This window comes from Cornus florida, unplaced genomic scaffold, assembly GCF_030987335.1.
Source record: "Cornus florida cultivar Cherokee Brave unplaced genomic scaffold, ASM3098733v1 CherokeeBrave_3.0.0_Hap2_Chr11, whole genome shotgun sequence".
NCBI lineage: Eukaryota > Viridiplantae > Streptophyta > Magnoliopsida > Cornales > Cornaceae > Cornus > Cornus florida.
In genome coordinates, this window is record NW_026775581.1 from 31,833,704 (window position 1) to 31,853,802 (window position 20,099).

General features: G+C 35.5%; 1 protein-coding gene across 2 annotated transcripts; it reads left to right on the top strand.

The window, feature by feature from the left end:
- Positions 1–206: 206 nt before the first annotated feature.
- On the top strand, positions 207–19,437 carry LOC132284409 (respiratory burst oxidase homolog protein C-like). 2 transcript variants are annotated; one of them, XM_059786526.1, is made up of 17 exons: positions 207–550; positions 694–862; positions 944–1,106; positions 1,241–1,289; positions 1,410–1,523; positions 1,634–2,117; positions 2,266–2,428; positions 2,512–2,560; positions 2,775–2,888; positions 3,007–3,429; positions 3,521–3,907; positions 4,002–4,097; positions 4,195–4,310; positions 4,682–4,784; positions 6,639–6,712; positions 7,620–8,137; positions 18,816–19,437. In XM_059786526.1, the coding sequence occupies exons 1-17, from the start codon at positions 509–511 to the stop codon at positions 18,923–18,925; spliced, it is 3,174 nt and encodes a 1,057-aa protein (XP_059642509.1). In that variant the 5' UTR covers positions 207–508; the 3' UTR covers positions 18,926–19,437. The 2 variants fall into 2 exon arrangements, with proteins under 2 accessions (XP_059642509.1, XP_059642510.1); XM_059786527.1 differs by having other exon boundaries at positions 208–610.
- The last annotated feature ends 662 nt before the right edge of the window (positions 19,438–20,099 follow it).

A 20,099-nucleotide genomic window follows, 5' to 3' on the forward strand; every position in this document is an offset into this window, starting at 1 on the left:
CTTCCTAAGCCTTTTCTATTACATTTTCTATTTATTTATCTAAAGCACTGTTTTCTAAACATTGTTGCTTTTATTTATCTAAAGCACTGTATCTTTTTTTTTCTTTTTCTTTTTTTAACCTTTGATACTCTCTCTTTTTAAGGAGGAAAAGTCAGCCCATGGGTAGTTCAAATAGATTATAAAAATAAAGGAAAACTATGCACAATTTACAAGAAGAGAGGTGTCTTGGACTCTTTGAGACATGAAGAAATCAAACAAAATACACAAACAACCGTATTGAGCAAAATACTGCACCAATACAATTAATTGATTAGAAAACTTTTCAAACATACCAACACCCAAAAAATATATATATATATATATATTTGCGTTTTTTTTATTAAGAACTTGTGTGTTTTATGTCAAGTTGAGAAATCTCTCTATACTTCTAATATTTGGTTCAAATAATTAGTAGTGTGTTGTAATACAACGTACGCATAGAGAGAGTGAAACTTTATATACAGTGATTATGAAGGCTTCAAAAAACACACGGAGCGCTATTGATCCGCAGGTGGCTGGATTTGTCTTTTAAAACTGTTTTTCGTAGATAATTGTGTAGAAGGTTGCAATTGTATGTAAAAACTGCTCATACACAACATTTTTTTCTAAATATTTTGTGAAGATTGTTATTATTATTATTTTTGTCTAATGCAGGAAATGGATACGAATAAGTCTGCTGCAATTCGTGCTTTAATGGGGCTAAAGTTCATCAGCAAGAGCGATGGTGACGGTGGATGGGCCGTGGTGGAGAAGCGGTTCAATGAACTCACGGCCTCTTCTACCGATGGCTTGCTTCCTCGTTCTCTCTTCTGCCATTGCATAGGTAAACCACAAATTCTTACCATCATTAGCATAATTTAAAAGTGTACGTTCTGAATAGATTCGAATATCTAATTAATGGCAGGGATGTATGGGCAATCGAAAGAGTTTGCAGGCGAGCTCTTCGATGCGCTTGCCAGGAGGCGGAACATAAAAGGTGATTCGATCAACAAGGCACAGCTAAAAGAGTTTTGGGATGAAATCTCAGATCAGAGCTTCGACTCTAGGCTTAATACTTTCTTCGACATGTAAGAAACTAGAAACGTACTCCATCGATTAGTGTCTAACCATTTCCTTTGTTATCATCATATATATATATATATATATCTACTTGTTTTATCGATATTGAAATCTTACTAGCAGAGTTGGCAAATTGTTGCAGGATTGATAAAGATGCAGATGGCAGAATCAGTAAAGAAGATGTTAAAGAGGTATAATCATATTACGACAGCTAATTGAGTTAAAAGATGATGGAAGCGTTAGATCTAGAGAATATTTTGCAGTCTCCGGCCTTCATTAAGAACTCGTGTGATTTTTGTCAAATTATGCAGATTATCATCCTTAGTGCTTCTGCTAACAAGCTCGCGAATATCCAGAAACAGGCCGAGGAATATGCGTCCTTGATCATGGAAGAGTTAGATCCAGAGAATCATGGATACATCATGGTACACAACATTAAGAAACATAAGTGGTATATATATAGTACCAATTTCACTGATTGAATTAGGAATCAATCTGTTTTTATGAATGTCAATCTCTTAAAATGTTGTCACAGATAGAAAAGTTGGAGATGCTATTGTTCCAACCTCCAAACCATTTGGGGATTGACATCTCCGAACCCTCCACCACCAATAGGGCCGCTGGTGGAAGCTTTGGCTCTGATGACGACACCTATCCGGAGATCAACATCGAAGTCGTAGATGATGACTCTGCCGCCAAGACCACCACTGAAGCCGATGTTGAAGATCCTGAGCTGTCTTTGCTGGCAAAAGGCCTGGAGAAGATGTCTTCTTTTGGTTCCTCACAACGAAGGCAGGTGTCTCAAGAGCTCAAGCGGTTGGCTTTGTTTTCCAAACGAGCCCATGCGAGTCGCTTTGACAGGACAAAATCGGCTGCTGCTCATGCTTTAAAGGGGCTCAAGTTCATCAGCAAGACCGATGGTGGCGCTGGATGGGCCGTGGTGGAGAAGCGTTTCAATGAACTCACCGCTTCTTCCACCGATGGCTTGCTTCCTCGTTCTCTCTTCTGCGAATGCATAGGTAAATCACAAATCCAATATCACAACTTGCTACTTTTTTTTTACTTTTCTTTTAGAAGATTTTTTGTTGTACTCAAGCTAGCTTCCTGCTTGAGTTAGTTTAATATATTTAAGTGTTTTGAATAGATTGCAATAACTACTAATTGCAGGTATGACGAAGGAGTCGAGAGAGCTTGCAGGTGAGCTCTTTGATGCACTTGTCCGGAGGCGGAAAATAGTGGGAGATTCTGTCAACAAGGCACACTTAAAAGACTTCTGGGACCAAATCACAGATCAGAACTTTGACTCTAGGCTTCAAACCTTCTTCGACATGTATAGTTTCTATGAATCATTTCATGTATATATATACTTGTTTGGTTGAGAATGAAATGTAACTAGTTGGTAAATTATTTCAGGGTTGATAAAGATGCGGATGGCAGAATCACTGAAGAAGAAGTCAGAGAGGCACGGTTATATATATATATGATTGTATTTATATATTGAACTTCCAACTTAATTAATGAGTCCTGAGTCCAAAGACACAGATTACGTTTGTGCATGCAAAAAGAAAAATAAAGTAGTTTGGTCTCCCGCCTTCATCAAGAACTTGAATGCTTTTATCAAATTCGCATCTTTTCTCAATCTATATCTAAGTCTAACTGACAGAATATATATGCAGATTATCAGCCTTAGTGCTTCTTCCAACAAGTTCACAAATATCCAGAAGCAGGCTGGTGAATATGCAGCCTTGATCATGGAAGAGTTAGATCCAGAGAATCATGGATACATCATGGTACACAACATTAAGCAAAATATTATATAGGAGTATATATATATAGTATCAATTTCACCGATTGAATTAGGAATCAATCTGTTTTTTATGAATGTCATCTCTTAAAATGTTGTCACAGATAAAAAACTTGGAGATGCTATTGTTGCAAGCTCCAAACCATTCTGCAAGAGGCGAAAGCCAGAACTTAAACCAAATTCTGAGTCAGAAGCTTAAGCCTACTCGAGAGAACAACCCATTAACGAGAAGGTATCAGGACTTCAAGTATTTCTTGCAGGATAACTGGCAGAGGGCTTGGGTGATAGCACTCTGGATTGGGGTTATGTTGGGGCTATTTGCATACAAGTTTGTGCAGTATCGAAATAGAGCAGCATATGAGGTAATGGGTCATTGTGTTTGTATGGCAAAAGGTGCTGCCGAAACCCTGAAGTTGAACATGGCTCTGATTTTACTACCTGTCTGCCGTAACACCATCACCTGGCTAAGAAACAAGACCAACCTAGGGGTCGCTGTTCCATTTGATGACAACCTTAATTTCCACCAAGTAATTTGAATCCTATGACCTTGATATTTATGTATCTATATTCAATTAATTTGTAAAGGGTTGTTGCTGAAAATGGAGGTTTTTCTTTTAGGTAATAGCAGTGGCAATTGCAATTGGGGTAGGGATACATGCGATTTATCATTTAGCATGTGATTTTCCTCGCCTTATTAACGAAGATCATGAGAAATATGATGAGCTGATGGAGAAATATTTTGGGGACCAGCCTTCAAGTTATTGGCATTTCCTAAAGGGAGTGGAGGGAGTGACAGGGATTGTGATGGTAGTGTTGATGGCCATAGCCTTTGCACTTGCGTCACCATGGTTGAGGCGAGGAAGGCTCTATCCGCCCAGACTTCTCAGAAAGCTCACCGGCTTCAACGCTTTCTGGTATTCACACCACCTCTTCGTTATCGTGTACACTCTTCTCATTGTGCATGGCATCAAGCTTTACTTGACCCATGAATGGTACAAGAAAACGGTTAGTGTCTCGTCATCTTCCATCTCAATCCATACTTATATTTGTTCTTATGATGATATGAAACTCTAATCTACACCGCCCTTGGCATTGGCAGACCTGGATGTACTTGGCAGTTCCAACTATGCTATATGGCGGTGAAAGATTCATTAGAGCATTTAGATCTAGTATCAAGCCTGTCAAGATCCTAAAGGTATACGATTTAGTCGTCTTTGTTCATTTGTGTATATATATAAATATATTTATGCATATGTATATGCCTGAATTTATTTTCACATTGAACTATGAAGGTGGCTATTTACCCTGGAAATGTTTTGGCAATTCACATGTCAAAGCCTCAGGGCTTCAAATACAAAAGTGGGCAATACATGTTCGTCAACTGTGCTGCTGTTTCTCCATTTGAGTGGTTGGTGGTCTTCCCAAATACTACATTTTTATTGACAAAAAATTCACACATAATTGGACACCCATTTTGCTCTCTTGGATATATATATATATATATATATATATATATATATATATATATTCCTGAATTCTCTCTCTTGGATATTCGAACTCTCATCATCAACTTTGGAAGGTAGAGAGGGAGTAAATATATATTAGATACTCCCGACGCGCCATGTCACAGGTGTACCAACTCAATATGTATATTGTTAAAGACTTATTTTCTTTGAAATAACAAATAAATAAAAAAAAAAAAAAAAAACATTTTATCATTATGAAGTCGTCAACTTTTTATTGCTTAGTTCGCTAATTTCTGGTGTTAGTTATTAACAGGCACCCATTCTACATTACTTCAGCCCCTAGAGATGACTATCTGAGTGTTCATATCCGAACTCTTGGTGACTGGACCCGACAACTCAAAACTGTGTTCTCTGAGGTATGTTTTTTTTTTGTTTGTGGGCGTGTTTCCTCCGTATGGCAATGTTGCTTCCCCTGCAGGGTATTAATAATGGCAGTGCCCTAATAATAATTGAGGAGCTTAGCATCAGTAGACAGTAGCTCATCTTATAGTTTATGGTAAAATCATGTCATGTTCAATCTGATCAAGTAATTTTGATCCTGAACAACATTTTAATATTTACTTCCACAATCTTTATTTTTATTTTTTTTTAATTTTTTTTGAAATTAAAACAATTATGCATACACCTTACCTCCATCGTGGTTCAAACCCTTGACCTCCCCTTTGGGAAGGAAGGGGTGACACGTTTGGTTCCACAATGTTAAACAGAATTATAAAATCATGGATTCTCAAAATATATATATATATATATATATATATATATATATGTATGTATGTTTGCTGACACGGTGTGAAAACCCATCAACCCAACAAATTCTACAATCAGATGATGTAAAATAAATATATCATACATGTGGTCTCCTTCCATAATTATTCAATTCATAATAAAATATGTAACAAGTTAAGGAATCATTTGTGATTCTTGTGAGTTGTGCAGCGGAATAAATTATAAAAAGTTTAAGTTTTTATATAGAGAGATTTAATTATGTGTTTCTCTATTCAATTAGTTTTACTTAAATTAGCAAATAATTAAACAATCACATCTTCACATGCAAAATAAAAGACACCAGGATTTGATTGGCAGAAGAGACCAATCGTTGTGAAAAAAACCTGGTGGACTATGCAGTTCAGAGCAAAACGATCCACTATGTTTGAAACAAAGTACAATGAACTTTGACTCACGCTCACACTTACACTCTATCGTTCTACCAAAAACCAATTGCTGACAATCTTTTGCTTTTTGACTTCCCATCCAATAGATCTCGACCCCAGGCTTACTCTATTTTGATCTCTATAGAACGATTGCTGGTAGATCAAACAACACTCTACGAATGCTTTGATCTCTTTAAAGTGTGATCGCTTCACCCATTTTTCTTCAATTTTGAATTTAACAAAAAATGAATAGATCTGCTTTCTTTGATCGTTGTAGATGCAATATTAAATAGACTTGAACATGACCAGGATTTGAACAACACCCTAAATCCACTTGTGTGTATATTATAGTGTGTATGCTTTTAAAAATCTCATAGAAAGGCTTTTAAATAAATTAGAAGTTTAATGCAAAAAGTCACACAAATCTAGATAAGAAAACATGTTTATATAGACTTTCAAAAACCTAGATATGCCTGAAAAAGAAGTTAAATTTGTGCATAGGTATAATGGAAAGAAGTCTACACCAAATAGGAACTAAGTTACCAAAATTGTTTAAAGACCTTGAACCGGTTTAGAAAGGTTGAACTGGTTCAAGTTGGTCAGTGTTGAAAAATTGAAAGTATTGAATCTTGAACTGGTTTAGCTACATGGAACCGGTTCAAGGTGGCCAGACTTGAACAGAAGGTTGATACTTTGAAAATTTTGCAGTTTTGAAAAACAACTCATGCATGCAAGTGTCCTAAACCTCTTAACTTAATTTCCTAAAGTGTTGTTCTTACCTTTTCATAGATTTCAAGCTATCGAATATGAATAATTCTTCAATCCCGCAACTGATCTCGATCTTAAATTTTAAACTTGAAAATATAACTCGATCGGACTTGTTTTGAAATCAAAATTAGCTAATTACAAAATATATATTTCACAATACTTAGAACTAGTTACAAGCAACACTCGAAAATCATTACGTTCACACGAAAAAATATTCTAGGAAATTATTAATGTATATGGAATAGATTTGATATTATTGTTTGTAGTACTATATCTACATCTTTTTATTAGGTGTGCCAGCCAACACCTAGAGGGAGAAGTGGACTCCTCAGAGCAGACTGTTTGCAAGGAGAGAACCCCCCAAAGTAAGTAATTTCCCAGTTTTTCATTCATACAATACTTTGGCTATTGCCAATATATACAACTACTGTCATCAGATATGAGTAAACCATAGATAGGAAAAGGGCAAATTACATATAGCACCCACATGGTTTTCATCTAGTGCACCTAGATAGAAGTATGCACCAATTTACAGCAAAGTCTAATAGCAAAGTCTAAATTGACTAGTTGACCTTTGGAGATGAAGGTAAATTTACCTATATGACCTTAATGCACATAACCATTGTTTAAAAGAAAATTCTAGAAGGGAGTGGGTGATTATAACTTACTGTTTTACCCCTCCTCTTATATTCCCCTCATTTTTTATGGTTTATTTGTCATTTTAGGTTTTAATAAATCATATTTACCTTAGATCATGTTTATTTGTCACATTTCAATTGATCATTTTAAGGTTTACATCTAAAAATACCCAATATAATCTCTATACTTTTGTCCTTTTTTAATGATGTAATTTCAATTCAATTAATGGATAATTTGGTCTTCTCACAATAGCAAAGTTATTTTTGTCCAAAACTATAGTTACCATACACTGATTTGAAGCATCACTCAAGAATGGTGGTTATGTGTTAGGTCAATGAAACCACAAGGGTGGTGGGTGGTTGACCAATATATGGCGCATATTTCTATCTAGGTGCATGAGATGAAAACCTCGTGGGAAAATGTAACAAACATGTGCACCCATTCTTTCATCTACCGGCACTAAATATGAATGGGCACGGATTAGAGTGCATGTTGTCATTTCATCTATTGTTATAGATTGTTTTGTATAGACATTTCTCCATCTTTATATATATTTTAATAATAAACAAATCAAACAATGTTTCTGAAAGTAGGAAATATGATGGTGATGATTATTGATTGATTGATGGACAGCTTTCCAAGAGTGGTGATTGATGGTCCATATGGAGCAGCAGCACAAGACTACAAGAAATACAAAGTGGTGTTGCTAGTAGCGTTAGGAATCGGGGCAACACCAATGATCAGTATTGTCAAGGACATTGCGAACAACATGAAGGCTATGGAAGAAGATAATGCTTTAGAGATAAATGGAGTGGCTGGATCAAGGAGTGGTGGCAATAATTTTATGACAAGAAAGGCATACTTCTACTGGATTACAAGGGAACAAGGCTCATTTGACTGGTTTAAAGGGGTGATGAATGAGGTAGCTGAAATGGATCACAAGGGAGTGATAGAAATACACAATTATTGCACTAGTGTCTACGAAGAAGGTGACGCTCGCTCGGCTCTCATTGCCATGATTCAGTCACTCAACCATGCCAAGAATGGGGTCGATGTTGTCTCTGGTACCCGAGTCAAATCCCATTTCGGCAAGCCTAATTGGCGTGATGTCTACAAACGCATTGCCCTCAATCACACTAATGCTCGAGTTGGTAAGTCTTTCTAATCCTAAAACCTAAACTATTAATGGCATGATATAGTTTATATATGTGTTATCAAAACGTTCTATAGTTTTAAATTTATGCTTAATATTTCTCTCATCAAAATTGTTTAGGCCTCATATTTATAATTTTTGTTGAGGGTAATGTTTAAGTTTCACACATACAATTGGTAATTATAATAGAAAAAAAATTACACACAAGCAAAAACGAGATTTACATGATTTGGCAAATTACTTAGTCCATGAGCGAAGAACGACTAACTTTACTTCAAAAAAACTTGATTACTCACTATTTTCTCTCTCACAATCTTAACTCTCTTTTTCTCTCTACAATTTTCTCTCTCTCATACTCATATCTATTTATAAAGTCTTCAAACCCAAATCCTTGTTGGACAAGGATTAACTTGTCTACAAGGAGTTACCATATTAGTCTCCAACTCTAAAATAAATGTACAACTTCTTCCCCAAATCTTTAACTTCTTCCCCAAGTCTTTTGACTTCCAAAGCCAATTAAGAAACTATTTCTCGCAGCTTCCAATAACTCACTATCCAAGTTGAACCGGTTTAGCCCCATTTGAGCCAGTTCAACTTTGGCAGTAGTGAAAGCCAAAAAACTACACGCGCATGTTGAACCAGCTTAACCTACTTGAACCGGTTCAACTTTTGTAGTAGCCAAAGATAAGCAAAAATAGGAAACTTTGAACACCCCAATTCTTCACGTGATCAAAATATGTCCTCACTTACGTGCTCCACCTAGAAAAAATGATCTCTTCATAACTCCACCTTAATTAAAGATTTCTCTATCTCAAATATAGCACTATAATCAAATTGAGAAACACTCTAACAATCTCTACCTTTTCTCAAATTCATCTTTCTTCTTCTTCTTGTCGTTCTTTGCCGCACCACCATACTCATCTATTATTAGTAAATTCCAAGTTCAAATAATTAAACTTGGAATCTACTTTCGCATCACCAAATTAAACTCTTCTTAATTTTGAGATAAAGACTAGTACTCTTACAATTGTCACGACTTCTTCATTCTCTTATTGTTCTTGATTCTTATTCTAGTAGATCTCGAAACAAGCTTCCATTCCGTCTTTGCAATTGCTCCACTTAGTATGGTATTTCCCAACAGAATATAAAAATTGTTGACCTTTCTTTTAATCTCCATCAATCCATTCTTCACTTCACACCAGCAACCTTTGGAATCCAATACTCCCAGAGAGATTACATCCCTTCTAACACTTGGAATATGGCATACATATATTCGTTAGAGTTCTTACCAAACCATTCATTGTCTTGATTTTAATTGTTCTAATTCCTATAATATCGCAAGAGGCATTATTCCGCATAAATACCTTACCACCTACAGGTTTGTAGGTAGCAAATTATCCTTTATGAGGACACAGATGAAAGGAACAAACAGAATCAAGTATCCATTCCTTGGTTTCTCCCTTATTATCAATGATTGATAATATGAAACTTTGAACACCCCAATTCTTCAAGTAATCAACACATGATCAAAATATATCCTTACTTGCGTGCTCCACCTCGAACAATGATCTCTTCACAGCTCCACTTTAACTAAAGATTTCTCTATCTCAAATATAGCACTATGATCAAATTGAGAAACACTCTAACAATCTCTACATTTTCTTAAATTCATCATTCTTCTTCTTTTTATCATCCTTCGCCGCACCACCATACTCATCTATTCTTAGCAAATTCCAAGTTCAAATAATTAAACTTGGAATCTACTTTCACATCACCAAATTAAACTCATCTTACTTTTGGGATAAAGGCTAGTACTCGTACAATTGTCAAGACTTCTTCATTCTCTTGTTGTTCTTGATTCTTTATTTTAGTAGATCTTGAAACAGGTTTCTATTCCGTCTTTGCAATTGGTCCACTTAGTATGGTATTTCCCAATAGAATATAAAGATTGTTGACCTTTATTCCTAAAAGCATGACACATGGCCCTCTTTTAATCTCCATCAATCCATTCTTCACTTCACACCAACAACCTTTGGTTCCAGAGATATCACATCCCTTCTAACACTTGGAATATGACATACATTCGTTAGAGTTCCTACCAAACCATTTGTTGTCTTGATTTTAATTGTTCCAATTCCCATAATATAGCAAGTGGCATTATTCCCCATAAATACCTTACCACCTATAGGTTTATAGGTAGCAAATCATTCTTTAGGAGGACATAGATGAAAGGAACAAGCAGAATCAAGTATCCATTCTTTAGCTTCTCCCTTATTATCAATGATTGATAATAGGAAACTTCGAACACCCCAATTCTTCACGTGATCAAAATATGTCCTCACTTACGTACTCCACCTCGAATAATGATCTCTTCATAGCTCCACCTTAACTAAAGATTTCTCTATGTCAAATATAGCACTATGATCAATTTGAGAAACACTCTAACAATCTCTACCTTTTCTTAAATACATCATTCTTCTTCTTCTTGTCGTTCTTCGCCGCACCACCATACTCATCTATTCTTAGCAAATTCCAAGTTCAAATAATTAAACTTGGAATCTACTTTTGCATCACCAAATTGAACTCTTCTTACTTTTGGAATAAAGGCTAGTACTTTTACAATTGTCAAGACTTCTTCATTCTTTTGTTGTTCTTGAATCTTTATTCTAGTAGATCTCAAAACAGGTTTCCATTCCGTCTTTGCAATTGCACCACCTAGCATGGTATTTCCCAACAGAATATAAAGATTGTTGACCTTCCTTCCCAAAAGCATGACACATGGCCTTCTTGTAATCTCCATCAATCCATTCTTCACTTCATACCAGCAACCTTTGGAATCCAATGCCTCTAGAGAGATCACATCCTTTCTAACACTTGGAATATGGCGTACATTCGTTAGAATTTTTACCAAACCATTCGTTGTCTTGATTTTAATTGTTCAAATTCCCATAATATTGCAAGAGGCATTATTCCCCATAAATACCTTACCACCTACAGGTTTGTAGGTAGCAAATCATCCTTTATGAGGACACAGATGAAAGGAACAAGCAGAATCAAGTATCTATTCCTTAGCTTCTCCCTTATTATCAATAATTGATAATGTTTCATCATTATCACTCTCTTCTTTCGTATCTTCAGACACAACAACGATAGCGTATGCACTCTCCTTTCTTTCTGGACAATACCATTGAGTATGCCCCTTTATTCCACACTTGTAGCATATTTTCTCTAACAATGGCACAAGGTTTCTCGAAGCTCCAAATCTCTTCTTTTCTTGAGCAATAAGAACTTGAGCCTAAGCATCACGACTCTCTTTATCATTTAATTTTTCATTAAAGAACAAAACACTCTTAACTTGTTCTACTGAGATGGTATCTCTCCCATAAAGCAAAGTTTTGAATAAATGCTTATGGGTAGAGCGTACTAGCGTTAACAAAATAATTTTTTTTTTCCTCATCACTTAACTTGACATCAATGTTAGACAAATCACAAATTATTTTGTTGAACTCACCAATATGTTCTTGAAGGCTTACCCCTTCTTTTATCCTGAAGGAATACTACTCTTGCTTTAAAACTATCCTGTTGCTGAGATTCTTTCCCATATATGGATTCTCCAACTTCTTCCGCAAGTCTGCTGCTAAATCTTCTTTTATCATATCATACACAATATCATCGGCCAATGTTAATCGAATTGCACTTATTAACTTCAAGTTGATATTCGCCCAATCTGCATATTTCATCTTTTCTGGCTGCTTACCTAAAGTATCTTCTAGGCCATGCTGAATCATTAAATCCTACATCTGAACTTACCAAAGACTGAAGTTCTTTCTTCCATCAAACTTCTCGACTACATACTTTCCATCTATAATAGTAGTCACCATGGCTCTGATTCTAGCTGTTTAAGTTTCACACACACAGGCAAAAATGAGATTTACGTGGTTTGGTAAATTGCCTAGTCCACGGGTGAAGAATGACTAACTTTACTTCAAAAAACTTGATTACACACTTTTTTTTCTCTCATAATCTCAACTTTCTTTTTCTCTTTACAATTTTCTCTACCTTATACCAAATCTATTTATAGAGTCTTCAAACCCAAATCCTTGTTGGACAAGGATTAACTTGCCTACAAGGAGTTACTACATTAGTCTCTGACTCCAAAACCGATATACAACTTCTTCCCCAAATCTTCAGCTTTTTCCCCAAGTCTTCTGGCTTCCAAAACTAATTAGGAAAGCATTTCTCGCATGTTCCAATAACTCACTGTCCAAGTTGAACCGGTTCAACTTTGGTAGTAGCCAAAGCCAAAAAAATACACACGCATGTTGAACCAGTTTAGCCCACTTGATCTGGTTCAACTTTGGCAGTAGCCAAAGATTAGCCAAAATTAAAAACTTTGAACGCCCCAATTCTATACATAATCAACACGTGATCAAAATATGTCTTCACTTACGTGCTCCACGTCGAACAATGATTTCTTCATAGCTCCACCTTAACTAAAGATTTCTCTACCTCAAATAAAGCACTATGATAAAATTGAGAAACACTCTAACAGGTAAACCTTGACATAGCGGTAATGTGACTAAATTATGACCTGTAGACATGGGTTCGAAAAAGGGAATAATCTTTTCACATTGGGGTATAGTGTATATCTGACGATCCTTTCTTCTAGCAATGACAGGAGCCTCGAATATTGGACTAGTCCTTAGTTATAATTCTAAACAAAAAGATGTCACTGATTGTTTGGTGTAAAAGTGAGCCAAAACCGTGTTCGGTTCGAGATGCAATTGGAGTTGGTCCTGATACTAATCCTTGTTAAGAAAAGAAAATATTCTTATTGATACTATGACACTATTGTTGTAGACTTACCCATAATATACATGATTTTGAGGCAATATAGAGAACAGAAACGAGCCTCTCAAAGGTTTTGCGACCCTCATTTCACAAAGGACGATACTTGTCTGTGTTTCTTTTTGGTATCTTTTATTTTTTATTTTTAAATTTATTTAGTGGAAGAGAATAATTGAACAATAGATCAAAGAAATAAATTAATACATCACTCACTTAGCAAAGCTAATGAATATTCATACTTGAATAAAGTAAAATGGGGTATAGTCCCACGTCTTGGATGCAACGTGAATCTGGTCCTCAAATGAGCAAGATTCAGGGCGGATTAGCAGGGAAAAGGTGACCTCTTAACTTAACAAATTAGATAATATTAATGGTTTGGACAAAGCAAAGTGGAAATTAATTGCACATTTTGATTACTTAGTTGCTTACATGAGTCTAATCGTGGTTGCAATCTACTTTCTACCATAATTGAAATATTAACTCCAATGAAAAAGTCCTAATAAATGCAAAAATAAATATTGATTCATCTTAAAGGGAGAATGCGGCCCTAAATCTACAAGCTTTAAGGATGAACAATTGGATGACATAGTTTTAAGGCATAAGCCCTCAACTTGGTTGTACATGACCACATGTGCTTAGAAATTATGAAATGTGTTGGTGCTGGACACTTTTTCCTGTCATAAATGACTTATTTCTAGCAATTGCTAAGGATGCTCAACCATTGGATCCAATTTGGACATGGATAGTTAAGATGGTACTATGATGCCAGTTGTGTGATTGAGCTTCAGAACTGACACTTGTCCTAGATCGGATAAGAGTGATAGGTTTTTTAGAAAAGGTTGCCACTAGGTAACTTTTATTAGGTTGCTTTTCCTTTTAGCACTATAACGGTTTGAAAAAATTATGATGCTACAACACTTCGGATTTCAGTGCATATCCTGATGAACAGAGAATGGTTCCTCAGCTAAACCTGATTCCGAAGGTTGAATAATTGATGAAAGTCATGACATGGTCTCTGGGTGAGGGCTAAAAGAACAGGTTTCCTACAGAGATCTAAAGTAATTTTCTAACTATGTTTTAAGATGTTGGTTGTAGTTTCAACCAACTATGAGTTTTTATGTATAGAGAAGAAGAAAGAATGAAGAAGCAAATATTTTTCTTGTTGTATTGAATTTATTTCTACTGCAAACCTCTTTGACAATATATAGTGTCCTCTCAAAGACCATTGAACTTTCCATACAAGCACACACTTGATACATGTACACAGCTAATACATGTACATACTTGATATAAGTATACATTTAATACATGTACACACTTGATACATATATATACCCAAAAGACATAATGAACATGGCATTAATCTAATTTTTACACTCCCCTTTAATGCCATGTTGTGATACCCAATAACTCTCTAAAGTATTCAAACTTATTTCTTGGAAGTGCTTTGGTGAAGATGTTCGTAACTTGGTCTTCGGTCTTGCAATACTTGAGTTGAATCTCTTTATCCTCCACAGCCTCTCTAATAATGTGATACTTGATTGCAATGTGCCTTGTGCAACTATAGAAGATGGGATTCTTTGTCATAGCAATTACGGATTTGTTGTCACAAAAATTGGAGCAGCTTCTCCTTACTTCTTACTAACATCTTCAAAAATTTTTCTTAGCCATATTGCTTGTGACGCTGCCAATGATGCTAAAATATATTCAGCCTCAGCAAAAGATTGCGCCACCGTTTCTTGCTTCTTGGATGCCCATAAAAATGCACCCGAACCAAGATAGAATGCACAACTAGAAGTGCTTCTCATATCATCAACACATCCGGCCCAATGACTGTTACAAAATCCAAACAACTTTGCTTCAACATTTTGCTTATACAAGATGCCAAAATCAAGTGTACCTTGTATATATCTCAATACCCTCTTGGCTGCCCCAAAATGAATTTGACTTGGGTTGTGCATAAATCGAGATAATAAGCTTGTACCATACAAGATGTCGGGTCTTGAAGCTACCAAATATAATAGACTTCCAACCAAGCTTCTATAGAGATATGCATTCGCTTCTTCGTTTTAATCTTCTTTCATCAATTTTCATTCACAACCAAAGGAGTGCAAACAGATTTGCAATTCAATGTTCTGAACTTTTTAAGAAGAGTTTTGTATACTTCCTTTAGTAAATAAAAAATCATTCTTTTTAATAAATTTCAATGCCCAAGAAGTAATGCAACAAATCCAAATCACTCATTTCATATTTTTTTCCATCATCTCTCTTTTAAAATCATCAATAATTTTTCTATCACTATCGGTAAATACCAAATCATCAACATAAAAAGAAACAATAAGAATATAGATTTTACCTTGCGTCTTGAAATACAAGTTTGGCTCACTTTTACTCCATTAAAAGCTCTTTTTGATGAAGTAAGAATCAATCTCATTATACCATATGCACGGGGTGCTTGTTTTAGGCCTTACAAAGCCTTCTTCAATTTGTAGACTTTCTCTTCTTCGCCTTTTGCAACAAAGCCTTGAGGTTGTTGTACATAAACTTCCTCTTTCAAAACACCATTTAAGAAGGCTAATTTTACATCAAGTTAATACAAGGACCAACCTTTTTAAGCCGCTAAGGCAATAAGAGTTTTGATTATGTCAAGTCGAGCCACAAGTGCAAAAGTTTCTTGAAAATCAATTCCGAGCTGTTGAGAATACCCTTTCGCTGCAAGTCTTGCTTTGTTCTTTTGAATGGAGCCATCCGGATTGAATATTTTTTTGAAGATCCACTTCATACTACACATCTTTATTTTCGGCTTCTCTACAAACTCCCAAGTTTTGTTCTTCTCAATCACATAAATTTCGTCTTCTAAGCTTTCTTCCATGCTTCTTCATTAGTTGTACCTTCAAAGCTCTCCGGTTTAATAACACAAAAATTACAACTTGCATACACATTACTAAGGCTTTTCATCCTTCTTGGAGTTGAACTTGGAGATAAGGAATTTGAGCTTGATGGAAAAGTTGGGCCTGATTGTGGGCTACCTATTGGAGACATTTGTTATGGAGCTTCAATAATATCTTCATCTTCAATTTCATTATTTTATGATCCTTCATTAAAAGAAATGACTTGATCTTGAACTTTCTTCTATTTATAATCCCAAGAAGCCTTCTCATAAAAGAAAACATCTCTACAAATAATCAACTTGTTCTTCTTCAAATTAAAGAATCTATGCCCTTCGATTTTGAGTTATAACCTACAAAAATGCAATTTTCACTAGCTTTATCAAGTGTGTGCCTCACTTTTCTTGGAACGTGAGCAAAACAAATACACTCAAAAACTTTTAAGTGATTCAATGATGGCTTCCATCCATTCCATGCTTCAAATGAAGTTTTATTCTCCACCAACTTTGTTGGACTTTTATTCATCAAGTAAAAGTCGTATTCATAGTTTCAGCTCAAAAGTATTTAGGCAGCCCCTGTTAGACCAAGTGGGGGAGGGGGTGAATTGGTCTAAGTCAATCTTATTACAGTTTAAATTCTTCTTTAGGTTCATAGCACACTACAAGTACAATGAATGATAAATCCACAGGTACGCAAGATATTACAAGGAAAACCCTCTCAATAGGGAAAAACCTTTCTTCTTGGCCTTAATCAATAAATTCTCCACTAGTTGTATACAAGTAGTTACACACTCATCTATCTCACTCTCTGCACACACCCTTGTACAAGATGAAACACTAGTTTTCACAGCCTCTACTCACACACTAGCTTAACTAAGTGCACACTGCACTCCCCCTGTCCTAAGCACCCTTGCTTGGACCTCAAAAGCTCTCAAAGCTCACCAAATACATGAAAATATATCAACAAGAATTATAAAATAGCTATTACAAATGATAGGATTTAGAACAAAGATCAAAGTATACAAAACTAGAAACTCCAGAACACAAAGAGACAAATGGTACGTTATCATTGTCAAACTTCAATGCAGCTTCAATGGTAGCTTAAACTAGGTTTCCACAACCTTATCTTAGGTTAACATGCTTGAATAAAATAATACAGTCAATGAATAACAAGCACAAAACAGATCATAGCTCAAATAGGCTTCAACTCAATTCTGAGGGTAAAAAGGTGATCAATTCACACTATAGCTCCAATTCAGACCTTCAGTTGATGTCTACAACCTTGTATCACTAAAGTACACTTGCTCAAATGATGAGGACACTTCAAATAGCAAGATATAACAATATGAACTATAGCAACCCGAACCCGTGGGTCCATATCACTACTCGGGTCCTAACTCGACCCGAGGAATTCTGAGGGCAAAATGGTCATTATGTACCTTACTAAGTGTTAGAATTCATAATGAGGTCACACTAGTTGTTTCTAACCACGTCGGTCCATGAAAATGTTGAAAACTCCAGCTTCGGGTTCACACAGGACCTCTAGGGTTTATAAGGGTAAAACAGTCGTTTCAAGTCATAAATATGAAATGATACTGGTAACAATGGAAGGAGGATTCAAAATCCTTCAATTTGAGCTCAAGAACGACATAATTTGGGTTAGAAACGAAGAAGATATGGTCAATCAAAATTTAGTCATTAACTAGGGTAAAATGGGCATTCTGATGACCGATCGTGAATGGGTGCGATCGATCGTAAATGTGGGTGCGATCGATCTTTTTCAGGGTTTGTTTTTACATCAATAAGCTTCATGCCAGTTTGCTCTTAATTGGAATCAAGCTTTGATACCACTTATGTTGGCTGTAGTTTCAGCCAACTATGAGTTTTTGTGTATGGAGAAGAAGAAATGAGGAAACAAATATTTTTCTTGTTGTATGGAATTTATTTTTACTACAAACCCCTTGGACCATACATGCACACACTTGATACATGTACACACTTGATATATGCATACACTTAATACATATATACACTTGATACATATATAAACCCAAAAGACATAATCAACATCACATTAATCTAATTTTAACATTAGACCCATCTCTTCCTTTAGCCTTAGCATCTGCCACTAGATCCTAGTTCAAGAAAGGTGCTAATTTTCAGTGCAAACATATTTCACCCCTTTTTTTTATGCCCTAAACTACTCCTGGAATTTTGGAATTTCCCACTCTAAATAGTTACCAATAATCACGCGATGAACATGTGTGGAGTTACGCGTCTTCAATCCATCAGATTGACGTCCCTTTCATTGGGGTGATCACACATGATTGCTTGGGTAGATAATGTTCTTTAGCACACTGGGGAACTCGAATATCTCTCGTTGGACCATTTCACTTGTACTTTGTGAGAAAATAAGATCGTTGGATACCTCCGCTACTAAGATGTTGGTTTGTCTTCTCCTAAGACCATCTACCTAAGCAATTGATCACCCATCCAAAACTTGGTCAATAAAGTTGTTTAATGAATCCTAGGCGAAAACACTTTGGAATGCCCACATCTAGCTTTGGTGAGCAAAGTAGCTGTTTTGCTACTCTCAAGACTAAAACTAATTCTCTTGGTTATGGCTGAGATACTTTCGAAAATACTTAATCAGTTGACTGTTGATGATGACTCATATTGTCACATTTGAAGATGGCCATTTTCCATCCTCAAAGTAAGGGCGATAAAATTCAATTTTGAGTGCAAACACATATTTTGCCGCATACTTTAACCAATAAATAATATACATGCATATATATATTATACTATCATCTCCCCTGACTCTTTTTTTTTTTCCTATTATTTCTCTCAACTTGATTGTTCAACGTTTAATATTCATACCTTGCCACAATTTGGAAATTTTTTTTTTCTTTTCACTTTGTGTCATTCCTCATAAACGCAGGGGTGTTTTACTGTGGGCCACAAGCACTTACAAAGGAACTAAGAAAGCTAGCTTCAGATTTCTCTCACAAGACGGCCACAAGATTTGAATTTCATAAAGAAAACATGTGACCACAATGGAAGAGAAATAAGGTATGCAGAACCAGCATATCAGACAAATCTCTAGAGTCCCACCACCATTATAACCCCAATTTCTCTCATGTAAAGTTAAAGTTGGTGTTCTTGGTTTTCAAGTACTACTTTTACAGCATGAGTGTGCAGTTATTAATAGAGAATTGTGACAGTGGAATGGGGAATGGTCCTGTTTGGATAGATGTCCAAGTCCACCTTTCACTAAACATATATTGATGAGGTAAAAGCCGTTTTGGGATGAACAAAATATGTCATCCTTCCATCAGTAAAGCTAATTATGGTCGAATATAAGATATTTGTTGATTCATAAGAGGTATAGAGATGTGCATAGCTACGGGGTTGTGAAAATGGAAAATACCAACCACCGAAAGAAGTATTGCCTCTAAAATTTAATTGTATACGTTTAATACATATATTTATTAAACGTATAGAAGGTTTGTGATGATTTCCCGTTTTCCATTTTTTATTTTATTTTTATTTTGAAGTCTTAATCTATGTCCTTAAGAGTATGAAATGTTACAATTTGGTTTTTCTCATTCATGCCAAATGGACACTGTTCAAGATTTCCTTGCTGCTGGTTCACTTCATTCCCAGTTATTTGGAACTGGTAGGTAAACCATTATAATGCAGAGAGACAAAGAGAATGAGATAGAGAGAGAATTGACGCAAAATATGATAATGACTGCCAAACAAGATTTATTTTTATTTTTATTTTATTTTATTTTTGATATATAAGCAAATTCCAAGTTAGCTAAGCTGGTTCTGGAACAAATTATGTTCAATAGTATGGAAAATACTGGAGTTGGCACCAATGGGGTCCAGCCAGAGTGACGATGGCTGCTTGTATACGTCAAAATAATGTAGTAAATATGCGGTTTAAGAAAAGCCTTTTAGGTCAAATTTAAATTTATAAAAATCACTACCACCACTACTACTAATGTAGCAAGAGTGAATAGGGATTGTCTCAAGAGATTATACATGTTGGAATTTAACTTTGACTCTAATGTATCACAAGATTGCAAAAAGATTTGATGAGATGATTAAACTACTTCAATTAAAGAAAATGCAATTAAAATAAAACTAAGTTGAAATAGGGATTTAAAAGATATGAAGAGAGGTCTTAGGGTGATGGAATCACCACTAAGCTAATGTA